The 10,633-nt window shown below is 36.6% G+C and overlaps 1 protein-coding gene across 1 annotated transcript; it reads left to right on the top strand.

Moving 5' to 3' along the window:
* Positions 1 to 1,296: 1,296 nt before the first annotated feature.
* On the top strand, positions 1,297 to 9,441 carry LSMEM1 (leucine rich single-pass membrane protein 1). Its single transcript, XM_077783125.1, has 4 exons — positions 1,297 to 1,428; positions 3,779 to 3,910; positions 6,969 to 7,106; positions 8,801 to 9,441. Exons 2-4 carry the CDS (start codon positions 3,784 to 3,786, stop codon positions 8,926 to 8,928), a joined length of 393 nt encoding a protein of 130 aa, XP_077639251.1. The 5' UTR covers positions 1,297 to 1,428; positions 3,779 to 3,783; the 3' UTR covers positions 8,929 to 9,441.
* Positions 9,442 to 10,633: the final 1,192 nt, after the last annotated feature.

Below are 10,633 nucleotides of genomic sequence, written 5' to 3'. Positions count from 1 at the left end.
CATTTGGACTATGCAAAACCTTGAACTGAAATCTATGATGATTGAGCACATCAGTGTCATGCAGGTGGAGAAAAAACATCCTTGAATGAGGTGAAGCTGTGTGTGCCTGTACTTGCCTGGCCCAAGGCCATTCCCTTGGAGCTAAACTGTTCCCTTGAGCCTGTTGGTGTCTCCTGTGCCTTCTGCCTGGTCACCTTTGGTGTCCTTTGCCAAGCACAGGCTTCATGTCCAGTGTTCTGCAGCACCCCCTGGCAGGGCCAAGCAGGTGGTTGCCCTTTTCCCTGTACACTGTAACTGCCAGCTGCAGTGACCTGTGTGGCTTCTAGTCCTGTTGCAGAGGTGGCTCTTCTGCAGCCCTGCAGACATCCCTTGGGTTTGCAGATGTTTTCAACTGGAGAGGCCTGGGTCCTTGTCTTAAAATTATTTTGGTGTTAGGAGTTTTTTGGGCATGGATATCATACTGATTTTTTTTTTTTTTTCTAGCTTGTACATCCTTATTTTGATGGAGGACTTCCAGGAGACTCCTACAGAAAGGGAGCAATTCTGAGCAGCAGAACATGTCAGCTTAGGGTGGGAAATATGAGTCAGGTGATTTATTCTCTTGTTTCCTGAGAAAGAAATACGTTTATGGGCAATTTAAAGGGATTCAGAATTTTAGATGTGGTATAGCTTCAGAAAGGATTTGTGGTTTTGAGCTGCAGTCCTGCCTGTCAGCTGCCTATCAATACAGTGTGCTGTAACACTGCCTTCTGCCATGTCAGCAAGTAAAAAAAAGATCGAAAGAACTGTCAGCAAAGGAGTAATTACGCTACTCACCACCAGTTCATCAGAATTTAATCTTTGAACAGCTAAGGATGCCAGACAAATTAGTCCACCACATAATACTGTCCCACTTGAATTCATAAAGTGTATGGGAGAACGGGAACAACCCTGCTTTTTCTAGTCTATGACTTTAAAACCCTCATGACTGCAATACTGTAGATATGACTCTTCTGCATAGCAAACTGGTTACTCATGGCTACAGTTGTAGATACTACTCTTCTGCCTAGCAAATGCATTTTAGACAAGCACTAAACCTAAGAGGTTTGGCACTAACCAAAAGATTAGTGAAATACTGATCATCAGTAACAACCCTCATTATTCATGATGGAATATTATCATGATTCCAATATAATAAAGAAGAGCTGTGTATGTGCTGATTTCTGTTTTAGCAGATCAATATTACAAAGTGAGTATACTTAGCCAAGATGAATTCTAAATATAGACTGAGAGGGGCAGTCTGTTTCACAGCTATCTTTATGGGTACTGCAGGACTTGACAGGCTCCTATGGGACTAAAAGTAGAGGAACTGCAGAACAAGTTTTCTTCATGTGATTTTCACTGGCTGATTTCTTCCATACTGGCACATTACTTGAATGTAATTATGTTGTAAGTTATGTTTCATTCTCATATTTTTTAACCTTTTATATTTCATTTACTTTTTTTTTTTTTTCCTGTGAAGAATTTTCAATGTGTTCTTATTCTAAGTTTTTTTTTTTTTTCCACAATGACTTAGGATGAAATTTAAAAGTTGCATTGGGGAAAAAAGTCTTTAGGTAAGGTTAAAGTACAAGATAAACTGAATCCAAAGGTCCCAATGTTTATATTGCTTTGTTGGGAAAATAATCAATACTTTTGTCCAGTGACACATGTTTGTATCCTTTCTCCTTTGGCATGTCAATAGAATCAAACAAATGTAATATAAACTATTTTGAATTAATAATGGTAATCTTCACTGTGTTTACATGTGCAAATAAATAATAAGTGCAGAAACATAGAATTCATAATACTAATGAATCAAAGGTACTCACATTTATTGCAGCTCAAGTAGTTAAGAAGTGTTCCCTGAAGCTGCAGGGAGGTGTTAATCAAAACAGAGAAACAACTGCTCTTCTGAATCTAAAAATAACCAACAGCCTTTGTGCATGAAGCGGTTACTTTTGGCATGCAGTTCAAACACAGGGCTCCACAGTGACTGTGTTGCCTGAGGATGTGCATGTGGGGAGACAGCAGAGCAGAGCCAGCTCTGGTGGGACGTGGCTCACAGACTGGGCTGCCTAGTGCTATGTCCTGCTCTAAGGGAAGGACCGTGGGCACAACTATCTGTCCTGAAGTTCCTGTTGCACACCTAAAAATCACAGACTAGGTAAGGTTAACCCCTGTCATGCCAGCTTTTCTACATTTTCTTTGTACTTTGAAGCAATGCTTCTGAACAGAGAAAAAAGTAAGTTGTAATCTTTTCTTATGGGCTGTTAAAAAGAAATATTTAAGTATCCATATAGTCTTGCCAGTCTCTACTAGCAGGAGAACAAGCCTTGTTGTCAGTATTGCTTTCAGTGCTTAGTCTTCAGACTTACTGAGGTTGATTGAATGTCTGCTTTGCAGTGTGCTCAGATCTGGGGGAAATATAGTGATCTTCTGCATTTGGTTTGATGAGGGAAGGAGTGAGGATTTTCTGCAAACGGTTCAAATTTTAGGTTTTTAATTTTAGTGTTTTATTAGGAATCTGGTCACACTGTGTTCTGTATTCCTTGGAGAGGAAGAAAAGGCTCAGAAGCATGTCATGTCAAGAGGACAGTTAACCCATCTAGGATTCAAAAATCACCCTTAGGTGCTTAACACGTCATCAAGGGAGGTTTGCATCCCACAAAGTGCTGATTTATGTTGGCAGATAAAATTGAACTTGGGGGCTTTATAAAATACTAAATGGGTAAGATGCATTGTACTCCAAATTTAAACTAATGTGTCAGGGCTCCCTACTTACATTCACTAGCAATAAAAGCACATTTAGGCTGTGATTCTAAGGTGAGAAAGGAATATCTTAGAATAAAAGGGATATTACCTAGAGGAATATTTTTTTCTTCAATAATTACAAGGGGAGTTTTCAGTGACAATTGTAGACAAACATGCCTACTTAGAGTGTCTAAATCTTCTTATGGCTAGAAGTGTAATTTGTTTCTAGAAGATAATTTTGCAATCAGAGCAGTGTAAAGAAAAGCAAAAGACAGGGAACAATGTGCAATATATAGAAGCTGCCTCCCTAGATACTGCTTATTTTCTATATATAATCTTGTTTCAAAACTGTATTTATGTTAAGAATCATTCACTGAGTTCATGCACCCAGACTCTGCAGAGAAACTTTTTACTAATTAAACTTAATCTAGTGCCTTTTTTAAAGCAATGGGTACTAGTCTGAAGAAAAAGCTTTTAAAATTTGTGAAAAGTGTGACCACATTTTTCACAAATAATAGCTTCACAGTGATATTCTAAGGTGTATAAACAGACACATACTCTTGTTGCTTCTGGTTTATCTTCCAATTACTTGATGCTGAAAGAAGAGAACCTGAGTGACATCCTTTCTGGAAGTGTTAGTGAAGGTTTGATTTTCACTGTGGTCAGGATCTCACAACACGTCTTACCAAGTATTCATCAAATCAAAGGATAATATACTAAATATGTACCATTCAAGTCAATGCTGGAGCCAGTCAAATTGACTCTTTCTTTCCCCACACACACACGTATGTGCACAAACACAATGTAAAAATGAAATGTTTTAATCATTGAAGATTTCCAAGAATGAACAAGTGCTATGCCTTCAAGTAAGTGTGCTGGTCCAAATCTCTGTGTTTTAAGGACCGTTTGGGCTGCTCAGTATTTCCTTAGAACAGGATACCTACTGTTACAAGTTATTTCCCACAGCTGTGTGTTAATTTACCTTTTAAATTATTGTTTCTTTTAGAGACAATGGAGAGACCTTCCTTGGAATTTAACCTGCCTGATACTCATGAAGAAGGAAAACTTTATGTAGTTGATTCCCTAAACAACCTAAACAAACTAAATGTTTGCCCAGCTGAATCCCAACTTTCACTAGGTATGTATGATAAGTGATCTGTGGATTTCTAAATATACAATCCATATTGTGTGCCACTGCTGTCAACAGCCTAATAGGCCAACAGGTATGCCAAGCTGTACTGAAAAATATAAGAAAAAAATTGAAAATGGCATGATTTAGGCAGATCAGATAATGATTTAGCTGTCCCTGCTGAGTGTTTCTGCTTTAGGTTCTTGAAAATCCTTGCATTTAGTTAGGGATTTACTTTGAAACCTGAACTTATCTTCCATTTCAGTTGGGATTTATGAGGTGATTTCTTGCAGGATAATGTCTCTAGTAATGCCCAATATACACCAACTAAACAAATAGCATCATAGCTCTTCCCAAGCACTAAAATTCATATGTGGCAATAGAGGCACCTGAGAATTTCTGTTCATTCCTTTAAGACACGTCTCCTAAGAATTCAAACCAGTTACCTGAAGTATCCTGTGAAACCTTTAAGCATTTTACTTTCTGGACATTCTTTACTCACAGTTTCAGTTATGGCTCCCACATTTTTACTGGTTTGGTAAGGCTTTTGCCTTTGATTTCTCACAGCAACAAGAATATTTTCACCCAGTGACAGCTACAATTTGAGTTCTTTGTGACCTGAAAATATCTTAAAACCTGTACCTCTTTAGCAGCATTCCACACAACAATATTGGAGTCTGCTTTTATTTCCTTTATTGTAATGGCAAATTTGAGTGAAGAAATGTATAGATCAACAACTATGTTGAAATGTGGCCATAATTTAATCATGCTTTAATTATGGGTCTTAAATGTTTTCTCATTACTTCTGTTTCCAAGTCCCCTAATTTTCCTAATCCAACTAACTAGAGTGGTGCTGGTTTCTGCATTTAATGTAAATATTTTAGACATAAAGTACTAATTCCTCATATACAATTATCTTGATATTGTCACTTCTACACATAGAAAATAAGACAATGGCATAAATCAATTTTAATTTTAAGAAACTCCTTTCAGTGTGACTGTTTTGCTTTCTTTTGCAATTTTATTGGACAGTATTATTTACTTTTCAGGTAAATATACAAGATTCTGTGGAAACGTGATTCTCTGGAATAATCACATACATGCCCCTCCCTACATTTCAGCAGTAAAAAATGGTAGCTTAATAAGTATTTTGTTCATAAATTTGTAAAATCCTTTTGTTCCTTCTAGGATTATTCTTTCAATGTAGCTTTTAAGCTTGGAGAGTCTGTAGATATCTCATCCTGCCAGCTAACTTAGCAGAAGAAAACGCTGGTTCTCTAGCCAGAAAATCAGAGTCATGTCAAAAGCTGTTTAAAATGCATATGCTGTTTGGTTCCTTCAGTAGGAGCCATGCAGTAATTTCACATTTTAGATGATGAAATGTTCCCACTGCTTGCAGTTTGACAAGAATATGTGCTCACCAATTCCTCACAGCACTGCAGCCTGGCATGTTCAGCCTGATGAAATAGTAAAAAGCATTCATTAGGCAGAGTGAGCTCAGACCACTTTTGAGAACACTATTGATAATTTAGGATGCTTGGCAGGCAGCAGAAGCAGGCCCTGCCTATCCTTATTATTCTGATTAGAAAGCAATATTGGTGCAGACATTTATTATATGGTGAATTTGTTATGAATGCTAAGGGAATAAGAATAGAGCCTCAAAGGAGAAATATGAAACTATTTCAGCTTACTCATGGACAAGAATGTGTTAAACACAAAATAAATAAAAACAGAGATATTCCCAGAGATCTACCAGCTGAGTAATTGCTCAACCCTAGGTAAGATTATTATTAAATTCTGTGATGGCATATGCAGCCATTCCTCAGCTTTATCACTAGAGGTTCAGTTGCAAAGACCTCAGAGATTTCCACCAGCTAAAACAAGAACATGACCTAGAAATACATTTTTCACAGATGCACACATTGCTCTCCCTTTCAGAATGGCAAGAGAGCAATTACAGAAGGATAAATTACAGTAATTTGCATGTAATTTTAGTATGCATGAGACTGACACCAAAGTGAAATTACATTAGCTTTCTCCTCCCTCCAAAATAGAAAACAAACCCAAATCTTTGTAAGTTACTACAGTAACATACAAACTTAAGATTAAACAAATCTGACCCAAGTGTAAATTTTTTACATTCGCATGAATTTCCTTATGGTATTCACTTGACTTGTTATTTTTGGGGCTTGCTGCCACCTCACAGTGATTGCAACTGTTTCTATGAGAGAAACTGCTGAATTTCCCTATATATGCAACACATTCTTTAAAAAGCAGTGAACTGGCTTGCTGAGCTGATTCAAGGTCAGCATTTCAAGTGCTTTTCCTTTTCCCCCTCATTCCTCATGTGCGTAAAGGGCAACACCTGTATTCTCTGTGAGAGAGTCTGTTTCATTCGTGACAATTGGCAGGATAGGTGCCTCTATTTTTACTGGAATGAAACTAACAAATCCTAAAGATGAAGAAGAATATTGAAAACATTTGTTTTAAGATAAAACAGTCAAGATCTAAATTCATTCTATCCAATATTAGGAGCTTAACTGAGGTGTTTACTTTGGGAGATTAATCATCCCAGTGATACTTCTCATTAAACAGAAAAATAAACATATCTAGAGGATGAATATGTATGATGAACCGGTACCTTGGTTTTCAATATGAATTTTGCTTTCTTCACTTTTGAAAAGGTTAAATGTAATCAATCCCTTACCAATCTGCCTGATGAAAACTTTATTGCAAGCTTTGTACATGTAAAACAATTGTAAAATTCTGAACCATAAAACAGGTCAGCTTCCACAAAACACTGTATTTCAACACAGAAATGTTTTTGTTGAGCATGTTCTAACAGCTATAACAGATGTATAATTTTTTATATTTTCAAATTGCAAATTCAAATTGAGTTCATAAAGTTGATTTCTTTCCCTTTCATGAAATAGCACAGGAAATAAAATCTGTTGGCCAAATACACGATGTAGTCTCATAATTTCATGATACCAGAAGCATTTTGTCATGCTTATCCTAACCAGCTTTAAAAAACTGCATCACCAAATGATTTATCATCTCTTAACAGATGAGGAAGAGAACACTGGTGGTACTGGAGAAAGTATGGCAGGGAGCAATGCAAGAAACCAGTTTTTGTTCTTCATCACCTTTATTCTTACTTTGACCATCAGTTTGGCGCTTGTTTCATTTGTAATATTCTTAATATGTAAGTAAGCCAAAGAGCAGTTCTTAAAAATGTAGGGCCAATTGGAAAAAGAACTTTGCTGTAATGTGTCATGCTACCTTGTAACATGCTACTCCTGTATTTGCATGGTCAAAGGCTTCGGCTGGCTCTGGGCAGTGGGTCGTGGTCCTGGGGGCAGAAGCACAGGCAAACAACACTCTCACAGGGCTAAAAGGCACAATATTATTCTTAGTGCTAAGGATTTGTGGGCTTCAACACCCGTGAAGAATTTCTCTCAGCAGCATTATACTGTGTTGCTAAAAATGCTGACTAGAAATTAAATTAAAATCTAAAGGTAATTGTATGGCAGTGAGATACTTTGGCAATGTGCCTTCCATTCCTTTCCAGATAAAACTCAGCATTGGTGTCATTCCACTGAAATCAGAGTTCCATCCAGGCTAACACTTAAATCAGGCTACCTGAAGGAAGACCTGACCCTTTGTCATCAAAATACTGACTGGAAATTGATTTAGAACTAAGAAAGTCTTAAGCATAAGAAAAAGAATTAGACATTCATCAGGATTTGCATGTAGCATTGAATCTACAAACACAATTACTGTTCAGTCTTTAGGACTGATCAGGCAGGCTTAGCTGAAGACATGGCTGGTTAATGGAAACCTTGTTATCTTGGGGTTTTTTGAGCTAATGATATTGAATAGAATCTGAGGTGCATTATTTCAATTTACAAGACTATTTTGGAAGAATGGAAACCCATAATATCCTGCAGTAGGGAATTTGCTGAAATATAGTGAAAATCCTGATTTTTCTTTTGAGCCAGAAAATCCTAGCCCTTCACTATATATTCTTACAGGCCTTCAAAGAAATATCAGACAAGTAAAGAACATAAAGTATGTTTTAAGTAACATGATTGTAAAAGCCTAAGTGAAATACCTCATACTTGAATTTCAGATTTATTTAACATGGAGCTGATAAAAGTAGAGCCTTGGTATAGAAAAATTAGTATTGGGTTGCTCTAGTGGAAAAATTATAAACTAAAGTGAAAAAAATTCTTACAAGAATTAAAGCAGTTTGCTTGGGCTCAGGTTACTGGAGGCCTGGGTTTTTGAAACTGATTTCCAGTGGTGTTTCAGCTTATGTTACAATGTTTTATTAGATACATATAGATATAGTGTGTTCTGTCATCTGAGGTGTTTGCAAAACACATGCATAGATTAATTTAGCATTGCTACTGTTGAGCTTCAAAACCCATGGGTAATTTTTTTAACTTCAGAAGGCCAAAATAAAAATAGCTGCAAAAGTGCATATTGGTGTGCTAGAGGAGGCAAAAATGTCAGTATTTCACAAGAATTTTTCTTTTCTTTAAAATAAAATATATGCACATGCCACAAATTGGATCTTGAAGCTCCTAAATAAGACATTTCCTTGTTGACACTAATGGTTATGCTCCTGAAAACTGCAAAAATTATCTAAGCCATATATGATTTTATTACTCTGCACTAAATTAAAAAAAAAAAATAAAAAAAGAATCAAGCAAAAAAAGAATGTAGTGGGCAGGTAAACCCACCAGATATATAACTTCTTATTATTAGGTTCTGCAGTTGTTTTCCTGTTTAATATTTTTAGTCATCATTATTCCTCACAGGAATACAAGTGAGGGTAATGATGCTCTTGACTTACATGTTACCAATTTAACGTGATACATTCTCCTTTTCAAGTTCAAACTAGAAATGAGTTGGACCAAATATCAAGCAGACTACTATCTGAAAAGAAGAACATAGAAGAGCTGAAGAAACTTAACAATATTATATTAAAGCACCTGAATCAATCCGGAATTAAGGAATAGCCTTCTGATCTTCATGATTACCTCTTTACCCATACTGAGCTCAAAGTCCTCGGAGAATAAATCTTCTTTGGAAAGAAATTCAGCATATTCACAACTCAGACATGCTCACATATGGCACACAGGTTGCTGAAACATGGTTGCTGAAACATTGCTGGAAGAGCCAGCTGAATGAAAAATATTAGCAATTAGTATTTTACCTTGTTTTATGTGGACATAGATTTGTAATACTAAACCCACAGGATTCACAATAAACAATGGATTGTCAGTTTGGGGCAAAACTTCCAGATTCCCTGTGCATTGTAAATCATAGGGGAAAGGGCCTAGTTTTATTTTAAATGTAAGTGAATGATCACAGAAAATCACAAGTTCTCTTCACATGATTCCAGCATGACCTTGTTCACTTAATCATTCTTCTGTTACCTTTGTACAAGCTTTCTGTTTGTTTCTATTACTATTTGTATTTAAGGATAACTTCAGATTTCATAACTTATAAATAAATCAATTTCTGCTCTAGAGTTTTGTGGTTTTCCCTTCTGTGCATCTAAATATACTGATATGATACTCTTTTTGAGAAAAAAACACCCAGACTTGAATAACAACAAACCCTTTCATAAGATGCAAGAATCAGTCCACATTTGTATTGACAGAGTGAATATCCTATTGCCTTACACTGAAAATGTGTTTAGAGGACTCAGTCTGGTAATGTCACAGCATCACAGCCACTCTATCTCATAACAATGCCAAAACACTGTACTCACAATTTGCAGGTGCAGCCCAAGTGTTTTTATAAAGTGATATGGAGAAAATACTACAAGTTCTTGTACTCCTCCCTGTAGCTTCTGCTGACCACTGTCAGAGAAGGGCCAGATGAAATATGGTTGGAACCTTCATGGCTTTAATGTTGTGCAGTATCTCAGAGGCTAAAAAGAGCTTAAAGTTCTCATTCTCATCCAATTCTTTCTTATTTCTTTTGGATAGTTTTATAAAAAAGTCACAAAAGTCAACAGCTAGCATTGCAGTCTTCAGAGTTCATGACAGTCCTTTCTGGGATGACTACTTCATTGTCTGCAACAAAGGGAAGAACTAAGTCCAGGAGGATTTATTGGTATCATTCTACTTGGATTTACCCACCAAGTCTATTCCTGCTATTATGGGTGCTTTCCTTTGCACTTAGGTTTTACATCACCTTTCTATTTCCTGATTTTTATTTTCCTGATGTATCAAGTTATGTCAAGTTATTCACATGAAAATGGTGAGGATTGGTTTCAAGAGTTTATTACTCCTGCTGTTACTTCCCAGCTGCAATTTTAGTTATCTTCTCTGGACATCACAAGTAGTTTTTACAAAGGTGACTCTGATAAAACTATCAGAGAATGAAAAATTAAGTGTAAGGAAAGGAACGCTGAAAGTGTAACCCAAACATCTTTCTGTAAATGCTGTTAAATTATAAAAGGCATCTAAAGACTAAAGTTGTGACACTTGCAGTGTTGTTTCTCTGTTCTTCTCTGAGCTGTCACCTGATTTTTAGTGGCAGTATTAATTTCTCATTTCTCCCACTCCCATTGTAGCTACTGTAACTGCTCTCAAGCTCTGCCTTGCATTGACACACATCCATACGTGTGAAACAGGGAGAAACACTAGTATTTGGCACTCAGTGTATCTCAAACGTGGATTTGTCACATCCCTCATTGCAACAGCAGTTTTC

Source organism: Lonchura striata, chromosome 5 (assembly GCF_046129695.1).
Source record: "Lonchura striata isolate bLonStr1 chromosome 5, bLonStr1.mat, whole genome shotgun sequence".
In the NCBI taxonomy this organism is placed as follows: Eukaryota; Metazoa; Chordata; class Aves; order Passeriformes; family Estrildidae; genus Lonchura; species Lonchura striata.
The sequence above is the reverse complement of the archived record's forward strand: the minus strand, read 5'-3'. Positions and strand labels throughout refer to the sequence as shown.